Source organism: Phycodurus eques, chromosome 20, assembly GCF_024500275.1.
Source record: "Phycodurus eques isolate BA_2022a chromosome 20, UOR_Pequ_1.1, whole genome shotgun sequence".
NCBI lineage: Eukaryota > Metazoa > Chordata > Actinopteri > Syngnathiformes > Syngnathidae > Phycodurus > Phycodurus eques.
In genome coordinates, this window is record NC_084544.1 from 12854389 (window position 1) to 12877840 (window position 23452).

General features: G+C 41.7%; 1 protein-coding gene and 1 long non-coding RNA gene across 3 annotated transcripts in view; one reads left to right on the top strand and one right to left on the bottom strand.

The window, feature by feature from the left end:
* The first annotated feature begins 689 nt into the window (after positions 1–689).
* LOC133395916 (oxysterol-binding protein-related protein 10) overlaps positions 690–23452 on the top strand; it is a 56722-nt gene continuing 33959 nt past the window's right edge. Inside the window, exons 1-2 of the mRNA XM_061665219.1 lie at positions 690–1245; positions 21749–21924. Coding sequence (XP_061521203.1) covers positions 974–1245; positions 21749–21924 — 448 coding nt within the window. The 5' untranslated portion in view covers positions 690–973. The remainder of the gene's footprint in view (positions 1246–21748; positions 21925–23452) is intronic.
* LOC133395917 (uncharacterized) lies at positions 8986–23117 on the bottom strand. 2 transcript variants are annotated; one of them, XR_009767295.1, is made up of 5 exons: positions 22808–23117; positions 20336–20867; positions 13281–13353; positions 9638–9889; positions 8986–9484 (listed from the first exon to the last, which is right to left on the bottom strand). It is a non-coding gene; the product is annotated as an uncharacterized LOC133395917 (long non-coding RNA). The 2 variants fall into 2 exon arrangements; XR_009767294.1 differs by having other exon boundaries at positions 8986–9889.

Genomic DNA, 23452 nt, shown 5'->3' on the forward strand with positions numbered 1-23452 from the left:
GGGCTGTATTTGATGGAAGGGGACTTTTAGGTGCACTGGTTGGGAAACATTGCAATACTGTATACAGTAAACCACAGCTACTGTATATCCTGGTTCACTTATCGCGGTCCCGCTATACAGCAGATTTTTTTGTAGGGGTTATTACAGTTTTTACTCTATATTTTGCACCGTTTGTACAATATTTTTGTGTCACCTATTGCTCTTGCTCTCTCTCAGTTTATTTTACGGTGTCTGTTTAAATGCGTTTGTATTGTTTTGAAAATGTTTAAAGACTTAAAACATTAAAAAAACATGCCGGTGTATTTAAATAGGGTATTTCTCTATCACGGGGGTCGAGAACAATAGCCCAGCTATGAAGGGGGATTACTGTACTACAGTTTTTAAGAAAGGTGACCTGATACCAATTTCACCTGACACATTTTTTTTTTCATCTAAATCTGAATGTGTTTACTTTGTGTCTCTATAGTTACAATTTAATAAAAAATCACGACTCTACATGATCATACTACACAATGTCACACATACTCATGAATAATCAAATATTGTATTCATGCTGAGCAAGACTATTGTTAATATTCTAAGAGGTTTTGCAGCCAAACTGTTGCTGTAATCCCATTTTCGTAGATGATGTGGATCACCAGGCACCATTGGAACTTCCGGGGGGCGGGGTCGAGTGGGCGTGTCTTCGTGGCAGAACGCGCTGGCTCAGTGTGGCGGTGTCACACAGCCTCGCACTGCAGAGACGAGAAAGAGACTCGAACACCGCCGAGGAAGATGTCAGTTTTGCCACGCGGCGGGGGACGCACGCATCCACGTCACGGCGCGGTCACGACACGTCCACAGCCTTCGCTTTTAGTCTTGTTCGCCACTTCAATGTGGTGGTGAAATCCTTGCTGGGGCTCCATCCCTGTCCCCTCCTCCTCTTCCTCCGCTTCCTCCTCTTCGTCCTCGTTTTAGCCGTCCCGTCACCAGCATGGACAACACGCCGAGCAGTCCACATCACGGAACCACCCGAAGCAACTCTTCGTCTTCTTCAGACCGAAGCAACTCGTCGAAAAAGCCCGGCGGGCGGACGGGTTCGCCAAGCCCCGGCTCCGGCCCCCAGTGCGGCCCCTCGGCGGCAGGAGGCGGCCGGGGGGCTTTCCTGGGGAACAGCACCAGTTCGCAGCAGCAGCTGGGTCGCAGGCGACAATTGGAGGGAGTTCTCAGCAAATACACCAACCTTATTCAAGGCTGGCAGAACAGGTAAATAAAATACTTAGGCTCACTTTTTGATAATGGCTCGTTGTTGAAACTTCAACCCCAAATCCAATGAAGTGGGGATGTTGTGTTAAACATAAATAAAAACAGAATGCAATGTTCGACCTATATTTAATTGAATACACTACAAAGACAAGATATTTAATGTTCAAACTGATAAACTTCATTGTTTTTAGCAAATAATCATTAGCTTAGAATTTTATGGCTGCAACACGTTCACAAAAAGCTGAGACAGGGTCATGTTTGCCACTGTGTTACATCACCTTTTCTCTTAACAACATTCAATAAACGTTGGCGAACTGAGGACACTCATTGTTGACGCTTTGTAGGTGGAATTCTTTCCCATTCTTGCTTGATGTACAGCTTCCGCTGTTCAACAGTCCGGGGTCTCCGTTGTCGTATTTTACGCTTCATAATGCGCCACGCATTTTCAATGGGAGACAGGTCTGGACTGCAGGCAGGCCAGTCTAGTACCCGCACTCATTTACTACGAAGTTGAAATAAGCAGGGGCGTCCATGAAAAAGACGTTGCTTGGATGGCAGCATATGTTTCTCCAAAACCTGTATGTACCTTTCGGCATTAATGGGGCCTTCACAAATGTGTAAGTTATCCATGCCATTGGCACTAACACAGCCCTATCCCATCACAGATGCTGGCTTTTGAACTTTGCGTCCATAACAGTCCGGATGGTTCTTTTCCTCTTTGGCCCAGAGGACACGACGTCCACAATTTCGAAAAACAATTTGAAATGTGGACTCGTTGGACCACAGAACACTTTTCCACATTGGATCAGTCCATCTTAGATGCGATCGGGCCCAGAGAAGCCGGTGGCGTTTCTGGGTGTTGTTGATAAATGGCTTTTGCTGTGCATAGTAGAGTTTCAAGTTGCACTTAAGGATGTAGCGCCGAACTGTATTTACTGACATTGGTTTTCTGAAGTGTTCCTGAGCCCACGCGGTGATATCCTTTACACATTGATGTCGGTTTTGGATGCAGTGCCGCCTGAGGGATCGAAGGTCACGGGCATTCAATGTTGGTTTTCGGCCTTGCCGCTTACATGCAGTGATTTCTCCAGATTCTCTGAACCTTTTGATGCTATTATGGACCGTAGATGATGAAATCTCTAAATTCCTGGAAATTGTACGTTGAGGAACATTGTCCTGAAACTGTTCGACTATTTTCTCACGCACTTGTTCACAAAGAGGTGAACCTCGCCCCATCTTTGCTTGTGAATGACTGAGCAATTCAGGGAAGCTCATTTTATACCCAATCATGGCACCCACCTGTTCCCAATTAACCTGGTCACCTGTGGGATGTTCCAAACAGGTGTTTGATTTTCTTTTTTTGCCACCTATCCCAGCTTTTTTGGAACGTGTTGCAGCCATAAAATTCTAAGTTCATGATTATTTGCTAAAAACAATAAAGTTGATCAGTTTGAACATTAAATATCTTGTCTTTGTAATGTATTCAATTAAATCTAGGTTGAAAATGATTTGCAAATCATTGTATTCTGTTTTTATTTATGTTTAACACAACGTCCCAACGTCATTGGAATTGGGGTTGTAGTATTGTCCACGTTGCACTGAAGGGGTGGGGCCGGAGACTCATTTAAATACAAACTGTAGCGTACACTAGATGAGTTGGTCTGGGTTGAAATATTTTTTTACAAAGCAAAAAATGTTTATTTTGGTACATGTGAACTGTGCATAGAACCCAGTGGTGGGATAAATACGTTGTTACTGCACTTAGGAAGCTTTTTCTTGACTTAAATATTTATTTGTCCGATTACTTTTTCCTTTGACTCCCTACATTTGAAAATGGATACCTGGACTTACTACTCCTACTTTGTCAGTGCAGGTGTTTAAAAAAAAAAAAGAGGGGTGATGTGATCTTAATTGCATTGAGATCTTGGGGTCTTATAAGTTGGAACAAATCAGGGACAGCAGCAAAATGGAGGAACATGATCCAGAAAGCATTAATGACAACTACGCAACAGATTAAGAAGTAAAATATTCCAAGAATGATTTGTGCAAATACGTTGTATTTTCCAGCCTATATTAAAAACCACGAGTACCTAATTTTGAAAAAAAAAAAGTATTATTTTTCAAGTATCAGGAGCTAATTTAGCATATATTGTTACTTAGTTGGCACGGTGAATGACTGGTTAGAGCGTCTGCCTCACAGTTCTGAGGACCGTGGTTCAATCCCTGGCCCCGCCTGTGTGGAGTTTGCATGCTCTATCTACCCGTGCTTGCGGGGATTTTCTCTGGGCACTCCGATTTCCTCCCACATCCCCAAAACATGCGCAGTAGGTTAATCGAAGACTCTAAATTGCACGTAGGTGTGAGTGTGAATGGTTATTTGTTTATATGTGCCCTGCGATTGCCTGGCGACCGGTTCAGGGTGTACCCGGCCTCCTGCGACCCTTCTGAGGACAAACGGCTCAGAAAATGGATGGATGGATGTGACTTAGTTCACAATTTTAGCTAAACTATGGGAATACATAGTTTTGATAGCAAAAAAGTTGACCGAAAACTTGCGACAGGGACTTGATTTATTTTTTCTTCTCCCAAAAATGTTGCTTTTGTACTTAAGTGCACTTCAGTCTTTATCCATCCATCGATCGATCGATTTTCTGAGCCGCTTCTCCTCACTAGGGTCGCGGGCGTGCTGGAGCCTATCCCAGCTGTCATCGGGCTGGAGGCGGGGTACACCCTGAACTGGTTGCCAGCCAATCGCAGGGCACATACAAACAAACAACCATTCGCACTCACATGCACACCTACGGGCAATTTAGAGTCTCCAATTAATGCATGTTTTTGGGATGTGGGAGGAAACCGGAGTGCCCGGAGAAAACCCATGCAGGCACGGGGACAACATGCAAACTCCACACAGGCGGGGCCGGGGATTGAACTCGGGTCCTCAGAACTGTGAGGCTGACGTTCTAACCAGTCGGCCACTGTGCTGCCCACTTCAGTCTTTGGTTTGTTTTTTTACTTTCACTGCAGTACGTGAGTTGAATCAGTACTTCTACTTAGGACCAGGATCTTTTTTACACAAGTACGTTGTCTGTACTTCTACTTAAGTAGCTACTTTTGCCACCTCTGATGCGACCTCATGCCAAAATACTCTGTTTTTGGAGGTCATTGTCCAGCTTTCTACGTTGATGTTCTTATGCAGACATAATGCTTAGAATACACTTTTCAGCAATTTGTTTACAGCCGCACTACTATAATTTGCCTATTTTGAGCTTTTCATTCATTCTATGCATCCCTGAGTCAGGTTAATGGTGACCAATTTCAGCTTGGTGCCTTGTGTTACCGCTTTCATCATAGTTTTTATTTCTATGTATTTATGTATTCATTATATTTCTGCTTTTGAAGCACCGTGGACACTCTCATAATGAGTCCACAGAGCAGCTCCGCCAGTGTCGACATCCCAGTAGTGCATTATTGTGTGATTCATGCAGCATTTATGACTTTACTCTCGGGCTGCACGATATTGTAAAAAAAATAAAAATAATAATAATAATTTTCTTTAGCCCCGCGATATATATTGTGAAAAAAATACTGGATAACGTACACATCATTGAGTCATTTGTTTTAAGCCTACCTGTATTTAAATGCACTGTGTAAGTCCAGCCAGGTCATCCACCCATCCTTCCATTTTCTACCGCTTATCCGAGGTCGGGTCGCGGTAGCTTTAGCAGGGACGCCCAGACTTCCCCCTCCCCAGCCACTTCATCCAGCTCTTCCGGGGGGATCCCGAGGCGTTCTCAGGCCAGCCAAGGATGTAATCTCTCCAGCGTGTCCTGGGTCGTCCCCGGGGTCTCCTCCCGGTGGGACGTGCCCGGAACACCTCACCGTCCGGGAGGCATCCGAATCAGATGCCCCAGCCACCTCATCTGGCTCCTCTCGATGTGGAGGAGCAGCGACTCTACTCTGAGATCCTCCCGGATGACTGAGCTTCTCACCCTCTCTCTAAGGGTGAGCCCGGACACCCTGCGAAGGAAACCCATTTCGACCGCTTGCATCCGGGATCTTGTTCTTTCAATCATGACCCACAGCTCGTGACCATAGGTGAGGGTAGAGGTGTCCACCAACGGGTTCGGAGATTGCCGCCACGACAGGCACCAACCACCTTACGGCCACAGCTCTGGTCGGCCGCCTCAGCAATGGAGGCGCGGAACATGGTCCGCTCGGACTCGATGTCCCCCGCCTCCCCCGGAACATGACCAAAGTTCTGTCGGAGGTGGGAGTTGAAACTCCTTCTGACAGGGGATTCCGCCAGACGTTCCCAGCACACCCTCACAATACGTTTGGGCCCGCCACGTCGGACCGGCATCTTCCCCCACCATCGGAGCGAACTCACCACCAGGTGGTGATCAGTTGACAGCTGCGCCCCTCTCTTAACCCGAGTGTCCAAGAGACGCGGCTGCAAGTCCGATGACACGACCACAAAGTCGACCATCGAACTGCGACCTAGGGTGTCCTGGTGTCAAGTGCACGTGTGGACACCCTTATGCTTGGACATGGTGTTCGTTATGGACAAGCCGTGATGAGCACAGAAGTCCAATAACAGAACACCGCTCGGGTTCTGATCGGGGGGGCCGTTCCTCCCAATCACGCCCTTCCAGGTCTCACTGTCATTGCCCACGTGAGCATTGAAGTCCCCCAGCAGAACGATGGAGTCCCCAGCGGGAGCGCTCTCCAGCACCCCCTCCAAGGACTCCAAAAAGGGTGGGTACTCTGAACTGCTGCTCTCCTATTTCTGGGGTTGAGGTCACCGAGGTGGTTAAAAAGCTCCTTTACAGGTGAACTTAATTTGACCTCTAAATTTTTAAATGCAACTTTTTGTTGTTTCAGTGCTTATCGAACAAATCGCTGTTCTGTAACAAGGAACTGGATGACACAAAATTCACAACAGTTGTTTGATCCATGAATAAATTAATAGATTTTGTGGTTCAATTAGAAATGGTATTTAAATAATCCTCTAATCATGCTCTTCCCATAACACCTTACAATTTTTCTTCTTCTTCAATTGATCAACAGTACATTTGTACAATGTTTATTTATTTGTCCACAATATTTTTTCTGCGAAATGCCTGCGGGTGGATTGGAGTATTGGAGTAATTACAGTCATCAGTGAGTTTTCCAATTTTCAAGTGCATTGTGAGTGCTGGCCAGGTTCTGTGATGGTGAGAAACAGACCCAAGTAGAGCTAAATATGCAGCTGTGTAGGTGGCCCTCTGCCAGTGTGAAGTGTTGATAATGTTGTGTAAGTGGTGTGCATGATTATAATGGATCATCAGGAGATGCCCGTCCTTTTTATTTTATTTTTTTTGGCTTTGACCGTTATTCTTTAGTGATAATAGCATAATATGTTACATTGCGGGAATGTGGGTTGAACAATGTAAGTTGGAGTATGTTTTCACTTGTATACTAGGGAGGCACCTTTCAAGGCAAAATGAGATAAAGAAAAAAAATAAATGGTTGCTTTAAAAGGTAAAATGTAGAGGAATGAGTTTTGCACTGATATAAGTGGCTAGCAGTGAGGACAACAGGTAAAAAAAAAAATCTATACTGTATAATTTAAGCTCTTTTAATAAATTATTAGTACAATTGTATTCATAGTTATGACTGTGTACTAACCTCAATAAAGTCAAAGCATTGCAATTGCACAAATTAATATTCATTATTCAAAGAATAAATCAATTACAAAATTATTCAAATATTTACTTAGCACTGACATTCCACCAATGCACAATTTTTATATATAAAGGCAGAGGTCCCGAAAAGTTTGACCGTCTGACCGTTTTCATTTGACGAAATCTTTGGTTATTTACCAAAGATGGAGATGAATAATGTTATTGTTATGGAGCCATGGCAATAAATAACAACGTTAGATATAACATCTATGATTTACAAACTCCGGCCGTATGCTGTATTCCTGCAAGTGCTACGACTGTAACGACACAGTGCCGTAAAGTGTCATGGTGTTGATGTGCATTGTCATGGACGGCAATGCCGTAAGGGCAGATCCCAAAAAATAGACTAACAGGTAAGAGGTCCGAAAAATTTTAATTCAACGACAGAGCATGCGATGGCTGACACCTACTAAGCTTAAGGGACTCGCAACCAGAGAGAATCAAAAAACAGATAACACAGGGAGACACGACAAAAGGTCCGTGTGGTATAATCGCAGAGAACCTAAATTGGGACAGATGACAGACGTCGGCGGCAAAGACGGGGGAAAAAAAGAGGGAATATTCCGACCCCCACACACTGTCACGGTGCCCCTTAAAAAGGCTGAGGATTACAATTCATGACAGGTGCGTCACCGATGTCAACGCCCACCTTCGCTCACCCAGACACTGCAACACAAAGAAAAACAATTGGAAACACAGGGCCATGACACGCATTGTCTTACTTCTATGATGAATGAAGTTCTTGTTGGCCCACAGATGTTGTCCACGCATAATTTGACATAATAATCTGGCGATGAACATTAATTTTGTGTTGTTGCCCTTGTTCCACGCTGCCGTTCCTTGGTCCCGCTCCCGCTGGTATGCAGATTCATGCCCCTTTATCCAGACAAGCGTGTGCCGGTTGAGGTTTTCCCATGCGTCATCACAACATCCTGTCTCGGCCGGGTTGTTTCAATGTTAAGTCTATTGGCCCGAAACCGAAAAAGCAATTTTGGGCCGTTTTCGGCGGCCTAAAATTTTCTGTGACTTAGAAATTTGTACTGGCCCAGCCGGTGTAATGGACTCGGAACACCTTTACTGTCACTGTTTTCTGCTCTGCATTAGAATAAGTAAAATATTTCCTTTAACAGAAAACCATGTATAATTCTTGAAAACGTGAAGTAAAAATACATGTGGGGCTGAAAAAAGCAATGTGTTGTGACTCAATTGCATCGATCATGAAAATTACTGAACAGTCAAGCCATCCCTTTTAATAAAGTGAACAATCTCAATGATTCATTCATTTGAATGATTAATCAACAATTAATTCCACACAATTGACCACATTTTCATGATCAATGATCAAGTGGTTTCTTGCTTCAACATAGAGAAATACTGTATCCCCTAAGCACATGAGGTTTGTTGAGAATTATCACTCGTAGAGAGTTGACAAGGAATAACTACAGATGCGCTGGTGGACCGGTACCCACATTTTATATAGTCATCCTGGCCTGTCACATGAACTCATTAAACATGTTGCTTTCTTAGTTTAAATAAAAATATGCAATACTAGCATTATTCCAGAATTTGTATGGGTTAACTTATTACTGGTTGGAGCAACATCAACTGTATATACAGCACCTCTGCTCTAGGTACAATGTACATCTACAGTGGAACCACAGACATTCCGCCATATGCCGATTCTAAATTTAGACCTCTCTGTGCTGTCAAATGAATATTGTTGAGGTGGTGGGTGGGTGGTAGGTGGTGAGGGTCTCTGTGATGTACTCGAGGAAGAAAACTTAGAGATGATAGACAATTCGCGCTCGACACCTTGCATTTTAATGGGCTTAACTTAGTATTTTGAGCTGTTTTGGGTGCGTATATCAAACAGTATGGTATATACAATGGGTACGGAAAGTATTCAGACCCCCTTAAATTTTGTTATATAGCAGCCATTTGCTAAAATCATTGAAGTTATTCTGTCGCCCTCATTAATGTACACACAGCATCCCATATTGACAGACAAAAATTGGAATTGTTGAAATCTTTGAAGCTTTATTAAAAAAGAAAAACAAATATCACATTGCCATAAGAATTCAGACCCTTTGCTCAGTATTTAGTAGAAGCACTCTTCTGAGCTAATACAGCCATGAGTCTTTTTGGGAATGATGCAACAGGTTTTTCACACCTGGATTTGGGGATCCTCTGCCATTCCTCCTTGCAGATTCTCTCCAGTTCTGCCAAGTTGGATAGTGAACGTTTGTGAACAGCCATTTTCAGGTCTCTTCAGAGATGCTCAGTTGGGTTTAAATCAGGGGTCTGGCTGGGCAATTCAAGAACAGTCACGGAGTTGTTCTGAAGCCACTCCTTTGTTATTTTAGCTGTGTGCTTAAGGTCATTGTCTTGTTGGAAGGTGGACCTTCGGCCCAGTCTGAGGTCCTGAGCACTCTGGAGAAGGGTTTTGTCAAGGATATCCCTGTACTTGGCCGTATTCATCTTTCCTTCGATTGCAACCCGTCTCCCTGTCCCAGCAGCTGAAAAACACACCCACAGCATGATGCTGCCACCACCATGCTTCACTGTTGGGACTGATGAGCAGTGCCTGGTTTTCTCCACACATACCGCTTAAAATTAAGGCCAAAAAGTTCTATCTTGGTCTCATCAGATCAGAGAATCTTATTTCTCACCATCGTGGAGTCCTTCAGGTGTTTTTTTTAGCAAACTCCATGCAGGCTTTCATGTGTCTTGCACTGAGGAGAGGCTTCCGTCGGGCCACTCTGCCATAAGGCCCTGACTGGTGGAGGGCTGCAGTGATGGTTGACTTTCTCGAACTTTCTCCCATCTCCCGACTGCATCTCTGGAGCTCGGTCACAGTGATGTCTGGTCTTCTTAAACGTCTTTCATTTAAAGATGATGGAGGCCATTGTTCTCTTAGGAACCTAAGTACAGCAAAAAAGTTTTTGTAACCTTGGCCAGATCTGTGTCTTGCCACAGTTCTGTCTCTGGCTCTTCAGGCAGTTCCTTTGTACCTCATGATTCTCATTTGCTCTAACATGCAATGTGAGCTCTAAGGTCTTATATTGACAGGTGTGTGGCTTTCCCAATCACTGCCAATCAGTATAATCAAACACAGCATGTACAAAAGGTGTGTACGTTCTTTTTCACGGCAAAGTTCAGATGTATCAAGAGTGAAATGACCGTGGAAATGTGCGGTGCCTCACGCCAACATCATGGCTGCCGTACGCACGTTTCTATAGCTGTTGGTGCTTTGGCGACACTTCGAGGTGATGCTGGGAAACTTATAATAAATCTGCACATCAGAGACATAAACAATTAGCACCGATGAACAATTCATGCCCAGCAACATTTGATTTCGACAATGTAATAGAGGCAAGGACTCCGAATTCAATTGTTAACCAGTGTATTTAATAAATCACTGATATTTGTGAGGACACCTATTAATTGATCAAGGTGATCATTTATGCCGCCTATTGACCTCACAATCGCTTCTTGTGACTCCAGCACATGCACTGAAACAAAAAGTCCCTTGAATTTACTTAATTTGAACATGTACATTGGTTGCACATAATTAAAATGTGTTAAAATTCATCCATCCATCCATTTTCAACACGACTTATCCTGGTTAGGGTCGCGGGCGCTGGAGCCTATCCCAGTTGACTTCGGGCGAAAGGCAGACGACACCCTGAACCGGTCGCCAGTCAGTCGCAGGGCACATATCGACACGTACAACCATTCGCACTCACATTCCAAAGTCAGGCGAGCGTACCACTACACCATCAGTGACCAAATGTGATAAAATTAATATTTTTTTCGGAGAAGAGGGGTAAAATTATGTCATTTTAACACATTTTACTCACGTGCAACTGATGTACGTTCAAATTAAGTAAATTCAAAAGGACTATTTTTATCAGTCTGCATGGATTCAGCAGCAGGCGGTTGTTGGAGCGTAATTGCGTCGGAGACCCTGGGGATGCCAGAGGAGACGCCAGGGACGGTGGACGAATGCCCCGAAGTTGTAGCGCGTGGCTGCGACTGCACTGATAAAGAGAGTCCTTCGAATTTACTTAATTTGAACATGCACATTGGTTGCACATGATTATAATGACAATCTACCCCTCTACTCCTAAAAAAAAAAAAAATAAAAATTTCATTTGAACACATTTGGTCACTGATGGCATAGTGGTAAAGTCAGGTGGTGTTGAACCACCTGACTTTGGTGTGGGCAGCGTCATTTAAAAAACAACATCATCATTGTAATCATGCGCAACCAATGTACATGTTCAAATAAAGTAAATTCAAAGGACTCTTTTTTTTCAGTGTGTGACCTCTCCTGTGTATTAAAATAATAAATTGAGTAATCAAAAAGGAGTCAAAGTTTGTGATATCCTCTTTGATATGCTGATGTGCTATTTGAATTCAAAAGATGTATTACAAATACCATACATACAACATTTATGCATCAACCTTTGTCTCATAGAGCTGAGTCTAGGTTACTGTATGAACACATTTGTTGTGTGTTATAAAAATACATGGTATTAACCTTGTGTGGTGATCAGTCAGCCACATGAGAGCAGCGTCACCCATGATTGCAGCAACTTTCTCCTCGAACGGGGTGAGGCCCTCTTCGCCGGTTCTTCCGCCTGTTTTGGCCACACTTTGGCGGTGGGGAGCTGTCCTACGCTTCACATCCACTTTAATGTCTGACCACATCTTTTTTCATTCAGCGTGTGCGCTGTTCCGACACCACAGAATTGACAACCCCACACGCGCCGTCCCATTCGCTCCTCTTTCGGGTGTTGTTAACGCCGGAGGACAGTTAACGCCAAAGAGGATTTTCTTGCGCACCTCCACTTCATTGAGCAACTTCACATTCAGAAAAAATATTTTTCCTTGCTCATTTTCCTTTTTTTCCCCTGATAATGCAGAGATCGGGATCTCAGGTGCAGGGTTCATTTAAATATGATTTTCATATTTAAATGTGGGCGTGGACAGGGAGGGGTGGGCTACTCCAACATGTGCGCTCAATTCTACGTTGATTGGGATGTACGAAGGAAATGTTCTTGGATTCATGTGTACGCACAGATTCATACATCTGGATCTTTTTCTGCGTAAGACGTGTTCTGGATTTGAGCGTACGCCATGTTTCAGTAGGAAATCCACACAAGTCTTTGTACATGAGGCCCCTGGACTCCAATGAAGGTGCAGAGCCATCTCAAGGATGATCAGAAGAAATGGACGGTTTAAATATATGAGTGTCACAGCGTGACTCTCAATAGAGTGTCTCTATTCACTTCACTCATTTTATTTTTTTCTGCAGGAATACGTTGTCTTTCTGAAATGTCACTGTTAAGTTGTAATAATGTTGAATCATAACTTGTTTTGTTTTAATTTATTATTTTCGCCTGAGAATTATACAAACTGTATAATAGTGGTAGACACCACTATATTATTTCTGATGACTAATCATGAGTCATTAAGGCATTATGTGGCAGGGTTTGCTTTTGCCTGAAAACCATAAAGAGCGATGTAGTACTGGGTAAATGATTATGAATTATTAAAAAAAAATAATTGCAGTGGTAAGGATAAAATTGTGATATGCAAGATTCTTGCGATAGTTTGCCAACAATTACTGTATATCGTGCTACAGCGATAATCACTTAGTTTGGACAATCAAATTATGACATCTGTGTAGAAGAAGGCAAAACTTGAGTAAATGATCTACCTGCATGTTAAAAATACACATATCGTGTCAGAATTCCAAATCTACAGGCCCCCCTGTTTTGACCCAAATCAGAATCTGTTCAGTGAAAATACACCCCCATTGTCAATCGCTCAAAACATTCCACTCACCGGGTTTATTAAAGCAAAGCAACAACATTCGGTGCCACTCTCAATTTTTACCATTAGTGCTTTGTCGAAACAAAATGGAGTAGAAAGTAGTGCAGCAGTCAAGTGTCCAAATGTTAAAAATACAACTTAAGTCAACATGGAGGAGACAAAGTAAAGTCATTATTAAGTGCGTTACAGCTTAAACTGTACAGCAACATTATCAACTTTTGATGTTGATATCAGATGGTCGTGGTAGTTCTGGTCCTAATAAGAAAACTAATCACTTTCAAGTACCATCAGCTGCTTTGCTGTCCCTACTACTGTTTAAAAATCCCTATGAGGTCCATGGTTATTCGTTTCCTTCTTGGACTGATGTTTGTATTCTGCATGTAAATGACAGTAACACTGTAATTCTTATCTTATCTAACAACTCTAAATTACCCATAGGTGTGAATGCTTATTTATATTTAACTACAGTACCTTTGATTGACTGGCGACCAGTCCATGTTTTCCGCTCCAAGACCGCTGGGATAAGCTCCAGTTTCCCACGACCCTAATGAGGACAAGTGGAATAAAAACATTAAAAAATGGATGAAGGAATAACTTTTATATAGCCCCATTCAAGGGACCCAAGGTTGCAATGTCACAGACAAACATAAGGTGGCTGTACCTCAAATCAGACTTGTTTGGTTTAGTTAGGCAAAGCTGTACGTAATGGATTAAGTATGGTGGCTCAATGCCGGACTGGTGAACCCAGGGAGAGATAGAGGTTCTTGACATACAGTATCGCAGGCTCTGACAATGCACGCTACGTCAATGACTATACAGTTCGAGACAAGTTTAATTACAGTATAAGTGTTTTGCAATTGAACCACTGGTCCATATTAAATATATTGTACAGTGTGTATACATGCAACCATGGCCCCATTAAGGTTGTGGGTGAGCTGGAGCCTCAGTATCAGCTGTCTTAAAGTGAGACAGCCAGCCAATTGCAGGACACACATTGTATAAACAAACAATCATTCACATGCACATTCACATTTATTGACCATTTAGTCCTCAATTAACTCAACATGCATGTTTTTGAAATGTGGGAGGAAGCTAGAGTACCCGCAGAAGACCCATGCAACACGAGGGGAACATGCAAACTCCACATTGGAAGGCCAGGGATGAGCTTCAAACCCTGAACCTCAGATCTGTGAAGCAGACATGCTAACGTCTAAACCACCACGCTGCCCCAGCAATGTATGAGATGAAAAGAAAGAATAAAAGTATGTTACCTACGTTTCATTTGACTGTAAGAGATGTGGCACTTTGACTTTTCTCTTTAATAAACTTGAATGTATTTTCCATTAGTCAGTCATAATTAATTTATACCCAATTCCTTTATGAGAAAAAAAACCCTAGGAATCTTCACTTTCACTGTCCAGTATCCTGACATTCATTCAAACAGTCAGCTTTTATTTAACTTTATTTTACAAAAAAGCTACTGTATCAATTTATAGCGCTATAGAACTTTTGAATTGAGTCCAACAGTCTCTCTCGATCTTGAATTGAATTGATAATAGGGAAAATCATATTGAATTGCTGGGAAAATGAATGGTAGCGCCCCAAGTTTGAAAGCATTTTAACAGGTAAGACTGCTGCTATCCTTTGTGTGATTGCAATGTTAGTGCAGGTTTGCGCTGTAGCCTCTAATAAAGGTCAGAAGTGCAGGTTTCACATAGCTCGCATCTCACAGGGCAGTGTTTTCAGCACTGTTACACATGAGCCTGAACATACCGCCCTGTGTTTATTATCCAACACCATCCATCTCATGTTAAAGGCCTACACTCTCGTTTAGCTGCAATGGCAAGACTGCCTGGAGGGGTCAGCGGTAAAAGGCCCCTTACTGCTGACTGAACATGGGATAAGATTTATGTGTGTATGGATGTGTGTGTGTGTGTGTGTGTGTGTGCTCCTGTGTGTGATAAAAAGATAGAGCTGAGTATCTGACACAGACAGATTGTTCGCTGATTTGCTGTGGTTGACATTATTCACACACTCTCTCCATGGACTGACTGACAAGACTGCGAATAGGGATCCATTTTCAGATTGTAGTTTTCTGCATCCTCTCAAGGGAACTGCGGAAGATTACTGTAGCAAAGGAAGCATTTTTAGAGATTTCTTTATCATGATGTGATTTTCACACAACAATTTTTTTTCATTTTTTTAACAATTTTTAAACATTTGAATCATATCACTAATATTTTTATTGGGACTTTGGGAGTAAGGACATTTAAGGAAACGTCATGCATTTTTCTTTTGTCATGCAAATGCAGAGTATGACTTTCCTTACTCGGACGACCAGGGGCTCCTCACTGGTGCCAATTTAGCGACAATCTCGCTATATTTAGAGACTTTTACGACCCCTCTAGTGAGTACTTTATTTTTTATTTTTAAAAAGCAAATTGAATGACCTTTCGGGGTGTTATTGGAGATATCTGGAGACTCTGAGACTCCCTTCAGAGCAGAGATGCTCCCCCATTCGTATCTAGACTGCAAAGGAATGGCGGCGAATGAATACCCTAACCCCATTCCCACATTGACAATTTAACTGAACATTCGGGTCTGTGCTGGTTATCAGAAGCTAACGCTATTAACACTTTTAGCTCACACCCATATGTGCTAACACTGGAGCTATGCTTATCTTTTGGCTTTGACATGAGAGTGCTTCCATGTTGACATTGGTCAATGTAGAGGCGAACTGCTCAATCACAGGCAGAGAAACGCAGTGGCAGTTATGGCAGTTATGTAAATTAATATAGATCAAAACGGCTTGCTCACAAATACATTTTCAGAAATGGGCAGATAAAACATTTAGTTGGCTACTTGATTTCACACTTTATGAGTGCACATGAAAACTCCAGAGAAACAATTCAAAGGTCAATTTTCCATAATGTCCTCTTTAAAAAGTGGATTTAACTAATCTAATCTAATTGTAGACATACCCAAAGCCATACCCCTCCCATTCATCCAGCCATCCATCCAGAGGTGGGGGACTTGAGTCACATGACTTGACTCGAGTACTAATTTGAGCACTTGCAACTTGCTTGGCTAAAATTGAAGAAAGACTTGACTTCGCCTTAAACTACAGAATTTGACAAGTCATCCTGTTGACATTTGAAAATCAGAATTTAAAATAGCATGCCTTTTATTTTTGAAAGAAAAGTATAATTTTTTTTGTGTTTGCGCACGCCGCAAAGCAGGCAACCCGGCCACCAGTGAGGCATAGTGATGAGGCCACCTCATTAAGTGACCTCATTAAGTGAGTGTCACGGAGGGGAGAGAGCTCCAAAGATGATTACATTTGGATTTAAGCATTATGTTCTAAATAGGAAAAAAGACAATGGCAACATGCAAGGTTTGCAACTCAAAGATGAGACAAAACCTCTCCATCCAACTTCATCTTGTCTCTTTGAAACCTACAGACGCAAGGTTAGCTTCACAGTTTAGCTCACTGATAGCTGGTCAAATATGAACTAAACTTCATGTCAGTTATGTATTTAATCCGCTATATGCGGAATGCCACGTGACCAAACCTGGAAAACGGGATATATTTTTCTGTATGTGGCACTCGGTGGAGAAGGTTTGGACACACCTGCTTTAGTATTTTCTGAATGGACACTGGCATTGGGCCATGTCTTCAACCATTCCATGCAACCATAATGTGGCATTAGATTACACATCAATACTGTAACAATACTGGATGTGGAGGCCAAAAGAAGACAATGCAGGGCAAAAGGAGAGGGCAAGGACAACTACTGTTTTTGTTCACACCGCAGTACACAATTATGGACAGGTCAGCAGAAAAACACTAGTGAGACACTGGCCTGTGTTGGGTAGCAGAAGCTGGAAAAGTGTTAAATGGAACAGATGGGTCGTTTTTGTCACACCCATTCTTCTGTGGCCATAGGAAATGAAATTCTTATCGTATGTGTCTGTGGCTTTTGAATCTCCAAGCCCACATTGATTGAGCAAGCTAGAGATTCTGATTCCTAAGTGATGCCATCTGATCAAGCATCACAAAGGGAAAATCTGTGTTGTTGTTGCTTGCACTTTGATATTGGTGAAGACCGCAAGACCACATGAATTACAGCTCTGAATGTGTGCATGTATGTGAAGTTGATCTTCTGGGGCTGAATTTGTTAAATATAGGGTTTGTCTGCCACACTATTAGCTACTCTATTCTGTATTTCCCTTAATTTTAGCTGTATAAAAGGACCAAAGGATTTAAACATGGTTATATCTTTTCTCTCAGAATTGTACTCATACACATACGGCTTGGCCCTTACGTGTGTGGGTTCAATGTCAAATGTCTTCAAATTCATAGGCATTCTCAGCCTTTACAAAGCAAGAACAATATTCATTTTGAATTAAATTGGATAGGATGTCAATGAATGAGGCAGTTGTGTGTATTATGGTCACAACAGCCCATGTTATTAAACTTTCAGGGAATATCATTTTGTGCTGAAGCAAACAAATAAGCAAATAAATAATAATAAAACAATATCTGGCCTAAGACAGTAGGGGACATCAGTCATTTAAAGTGCATACTTCACAGTATGGGCAATAACGGTTTTTAAGATGATCAGTTGAGAGTGGTGTAAACAGTGCACTGTAAAAATATTTTTTTGCCTAACTTAAAAAAAACAAGTCACCTGGCTGCCTTAAAATTTTGAGTTAAGAGAGCTAAGGATTTCTAGTTCTTTACACTTCCATGTGAGTTGATGCCACTTACAATAATAAGTTAAATTGATTAATATGAAAGTGATAAACAGTTTGCTCAACTTGATATTGTAAGTTCTACTAACAAGGAAATTTAAGTTGTATGAACTAAATGCCAAGTTGAGGTGACATTGCATTACAATGCAACCAACAAATATGTATTTCTACATTTGTTTCTCAAACAAGGAAACATAAGTTTTTCCAACTAAGCCTATTAGTTGAATCAACATAAAATTTTATGGCAGCCAGGTTACTTTTTCAGTAAAAGTTGACCTCACTGACAATCTTAAGTGTGATCAATACCTCCAAAGTGCATTATTTGTCAGGATCCACTAGGCTCCAGCAGCCCACGACCCGAGTGAGGATAAGCGGTAAAGAAAATGGATGGATGGATGGACTGAGTGGAATACAGAGACATTACTTTGCTTTTTAATTTTTTTTTTTTTTTACAAATAACATTTGATCACAAATCTATAAATTCATAAAACAATGAAAATATTATTAAAAACATAACAGTTGCAAATTTAGAGGTGCTTTGAACAGCTGCACTCCAAAAACGGTGAACATTTTTTTAGAAGTATCTGAATTTTACAATGCAAGTAATGTCTACATAGGGAGAACTGACACAAGTACACTTTGAAATGCATTGACACTCATTTTGGCATATGATGTTGATATTTTTTAAATCTGTCTCCTTCAATTTTTAATCTCGTCAACAAAAGCTGTTCTCTCACTCCCCTGTACCTTCTTTATCCTGGTAACGTACAAAGACAAACGGAAAGAGCGAAAGAGGGAGACTGTCTTACAGCAAATGGCCAGGAATTTGAGCTCTGCAATGTTTACCACAGAAGAGTATCAAATAAATTGAAATGTTACAAGAAAGAAAGGAGGCTGCAGAAGTCACAGGAGCTTTCAACAGATGTGTAAACCAAGACTCGAACTGAATCAGGTCTCATTTAACAGTTGCAGTCCAAAAATAGATAATATTTGAAGTGATCCCACCCGTCTTTATCCACAAACAACTAAAGATGGATCACTTGAAGAGATCTGATCAAACGGTTTGCTGCAGAATCTTGTTCTTGTGCAAGAACTTTGGATGAACATGTCGCACTGCCAACATCCATGAAAACCTTCTGGATTATCTCAAAGCTGTATTTCAGTCCCTTTGGATAGTCAATGTTGAGACTGTACAAGAGGGCAATTAGGACAGCAGAGGCATTTGGAACCCTTTTTAGCTGACGGATGATGATTTTGCTGGAGCCTAGTGGACCTACATCGACCCCTCTTGCTATTCCCTTCTCCGGATCAGAAGATTGACGACAGAAGGTGAAAAGAAGAATCAGGTATCCACATTGAACGATTCTAGTCAGCTAATTATCTGCAAATTAAGGCAAGGGCCTTATTTGTATAGCCTGTTTTTACAAACAGTTTGTCGCAAAGGGGTTTACACAGCATCAAAGCATCCGCTGACCTTAGACCCTCATATCGACAGAGGAAAAAACAAAACACGCTCTCCTCTCTGTCGCTTTCTCTGCTGCTGCCTGCACTGCTGTTTTTAACACACACCTTTCTCACCAGAGCAATCAGCTCATCTGCTTTAGCTGGACGCAACCTTTACCCTGACTGACCTGTTGACGATGGGTTTTGTAGTCTTTTAATGGCAGCCATGATTGGTTGTTAGTCCTTTTTGCAGCCACCCAGAGGGAATGTATTTCCCCTCTATGGCTGTGTTCGGAATGTCATGCCAACATACGATTAATACTAAGTATGATGTCAAATTGAGTATGTGATCTTCACTCTGTAAAGTATGGGAGAAATGTTTGCACATAATCAGCTGCCCGAAAAGGCATTGTCTCTCCAGGCTACATGAAATGCTGCATTATGGGACACCAAAAGCTATTTACTTATATATTTGGTTATAAACAACCTCCAAACTATACATTATCCCTTACATATTTAACATGCAAGTCTATATGCCTTTCTTAGTGTGCCGTTAAAAAGTGTTATGCATATGTATGACCCACCTCACAGACTTTAAAGAAGTACGAGGGATCCGCTCTCGTTCATTGTCACACATTTAACTCAATAACTTCAAAATATTCAGATATGTCGCCAAAAAAAATACTTCCCAGAGCAGTAATAGTTCCAACACACTTGTGAACATCCATCCATTTTCTGAGCCGCTTCTCCTCACTAGGGTCGCGGGCGTGCTGGAGCCTATCCCAGCTATCATCAGGCAGGAGGCGGGGTACACCCTGAACTGGTTGCCAGCCAATCGCAGGGCACATACATACAAACAAACAACAATCGACACTCACACCTTCGAGCAATTTAGAGTCTCCAATGAATACATATTTTTGGGATGTGGGAGGAAACCGGAGTGCCCGGAGAAAACCCACGCAGGCACGGGGAGAACATGCAAACTCCACACAGGCGGGGGCCGGGGATTGAACCCGGGTCCTAAGAACTGTGAGGCTGACGCTCTAACCAGTCGACCACCGTGCCGCCACTTGTGAACAGGAAAAGTATAATTGTTTTACATATCCATGATTTACCTGTTTTGTTTGTTTTTTGTTTGGAGACCAAAATTGCCTTAAAAATCCTGATATCAAAATGTCCTTGCTGAATTCCGATAGTTTGCTAATAGGCTATATAACTTACAGGGAGCTATCAAGGATAATAGCTTAAGGAACCTGGTTTGGCAACCATTTTAACATTGCATAGAATGGCGAACTCCACCTTTATAACTTAGAAAAATCTTTACTTACCTCTTTATGTCGACTCCTGATACTCTGTCTGCTCTTTGTAAAAGAAAATGGCCTCCTTTCCAGGGGGCAGTCTTGACTGGTCTTGACATGTTGGCTTGTGTGGGGTGACCCGGGGAGTTTAGCAGGGGCTACTCCTTTTTAATTGAGTCAACCCAGCAATCTGTGTTACCTGGACTGCTCTGATTTAACTGATGAAATGACAATATTAGAACTTAATATTTCAAGTTGACCCAATGATTTAGGTACTTTTAGTTGGACTGATTCAGAAAAATGAGTTGAGGTAACAAAAAACCTAAATAAATGTTTACAGTGTAGAGCACTTCTAAGAAACCTATATAAAGGTAGTGGGTCAGTTCCATTGCTTTGTAGGGACTACAATTTGAAGAGAAAGGATACATTGAATCTGCACTGTTGTGGTTCACTTGCCAGACTTCCATGCAGGCAACGGGGGGTTCAGTTCCCGCTCAGTCATGGTGAGTGCGATTGATTGTCTGTCTCTATACACCACTCCAGGGTCTTGTCTGCTTTTTGCCTGAAATTAGGAGGCATAGGTTGCTGCCATAAAATTCCAAGTCAATGATTATTTGCTAAAAACAATCAAGTAAATCAGTTTGAACATTAAATATCTTGTCTTTGTAGTGTATTCAATTAAATATAGGTTGAACATGATTTGCAAATCATTGTATTCTGTTTTTATTTATGTTTTACACAACCTCCAAACTTCACTGGAATTGGGGTTGTACATGCACCAGAACATATCCAGAGCTTCATAAAGTCCAGACATCATCCACTTCTATTCATGTATTCTTGAACAAATATTACTTAAAATGTCGTTCATGTTTTTATCATTAGAAACTGGCCAAATATTATTTAAGAGGGATTTTACAGCCTGTTGACAGACATTGGGACTGTCATCCTTTTGGCTTGCAATGCATTGTGTGGTTGAATTGACCGCATAAAAATACAATGACGCAGTCTAAATCGACCCATATTAGCAGAGTGCTCTTCAAACTGCGAAACAAGTAGACGTGAAGATGGAATGCGTAATTATACCGTTTTATTGTCAGCTCTCTGCTGGAAATTATTTTCATCTGCTCTTCGAACATTTATATTGATTACAATTCTGTATTAAAACATTAAAACAAGAACCATATTGCATTGCTTTACGTGCATTTATCATAAAAAAGGACAGGTCAATTCAGACTTTGTGGTCACCTCTCAGTCACGGTTCGCCAACTGCCCAGCGTTAAAGTAAAGAACCCTATTGATTTTAAATTATCCAATCTAAGATAGTCGGGCTAACTGGGGATGTTAGAAAGAAAAATGAAAAAGCTATTTTTCAGCTAATTTTCCCGACTTCTGTCTAGTTTTCTGTTTGCCCTCCTAACTAATTTATCCCTCCATTTTTTTCAGGTACTTTGTGTTAGATCCAGATTTAGGCCTGCTGCTGTACTATGTCAACGAGCAGGGAAGGAGCCAGAAGCCCCGAGGGTCCCTCCCCTTGATCGGCGCCACGGTGACTCAAAGTGATGAGGCACCGCATATGTTCATTGTCAACTCTGTCAATGGAGAGCTGTATAAACTCAGAGGTATGACGCAACTCTCGCCCGAGCTGCTTGTTTATTTATTTCAACCTCAAGGAGGAAAGGGTGTGTTTAATTTAGGAGGCAGACATGCCTTTTTTTATACTGCTACTGGCTGATATGCTTTTCTGTTACCTTTTAAACACAATGAGTCATTCCTTCCCATGACTGAGCGACCTTCAGTTTGATAACAGGGGTCACATTCAATAGATAGGTAATTTACATACAACTTTAAGAATAAGTTTATAACTTATTGACTATTGATGTTGGCATACAGTATGATGGGCCAATCGAGTTTAAACAGTGAATCAATGAGAAAATCATCAATGTAGATTTAACTGCTCACACTTTTAACATTTCACCAGACATGTTTGTTTTTAACAAATGTGAAGAAGATAGGAAGTCTAACAGCAGACAGTCTTTTCTTTCACTGACCTTTTTTGGGGGGGACTGTTTCTACACTAGCCACTGGAACCGGTATGCCCCCTTATGCTCTTGGGGGAAGGATTTCAAAACAAGAACAAGTTGGCCTATATTCCCTGAATAACTCAGCGGTCCATGTGTATTGTGCGAAGGGGAATCAATGACCCCACTGAGGGGAGGTTGTCTAGAGTAGCACACAGGCTAAGGTCTTTCCATTTTCAAGGGCCTTACTCATACAGTATTTGGGGGAATATACTGTACAGACAAAAATATCCAGAAACCATTCTTCAATCAATTTTCCCTTAAATCATTATTTTTCATCTTACAAAAATCAGAGTTCAAAAAAAGAAGAAGATATTTTTCAAGAAAGTTTGAGGATAATCTTTTTTGCATAATCCCATTGCATAAAGCGAAGTCGATAAAAGCATGCCAAATCAGGTTTTGTGTGGGAAAACAGAACACTGACCTCAAGCCCGTCAAACACCTTTGGGATCAACTAGAACAGAGATGTTGAGCCATCAGGGACACCTCGACATCTTGTAGAAAGGCTTCCCCGAAGAAGAGAATCTATAATACTAACTTCCGTTTTCACATTCTGAAGGTGCAGCGATCACGTGACCAAATACTTTTGTCTAATAGTTAATCCTGAGAATCATTGAGAGACAAAATCAATATTTGAAACATCTCAAACAAAGCACAGACAGCTTGTTGTTGAAGTAGAGACACAAAGCAACGTGTCCTAAAAAGAAGTATTTGCTCAAACAGTAGCAAACTAAGTAGCTGATATGTGCAGCTTCAACAATCAGTGATGAAGATTAGCCAGTGTTCTCAGATTTGGTATTGGTTACCATGGGAATCCCCTGAAATCCTACCTTGGGAGGGGCAGAGTGGAACTTTAAAGTTCAGCGAGGAGTCATTTTCCAGTTTTTACGACTTACGTAGGTATAGATGTGGGCTGCTATGTGTATCATCTCACTGATGTGTCTTCTGCTTTGAAATGCTGCCTCTCTTTGTTTTGAAACTATTTTTTTTACATGCATTTCTCATCACTTTTCCATTTGTAAGAGGATACATACAATGTGTTGCTAATGCAGGGTCTCCCTCGAGGGGT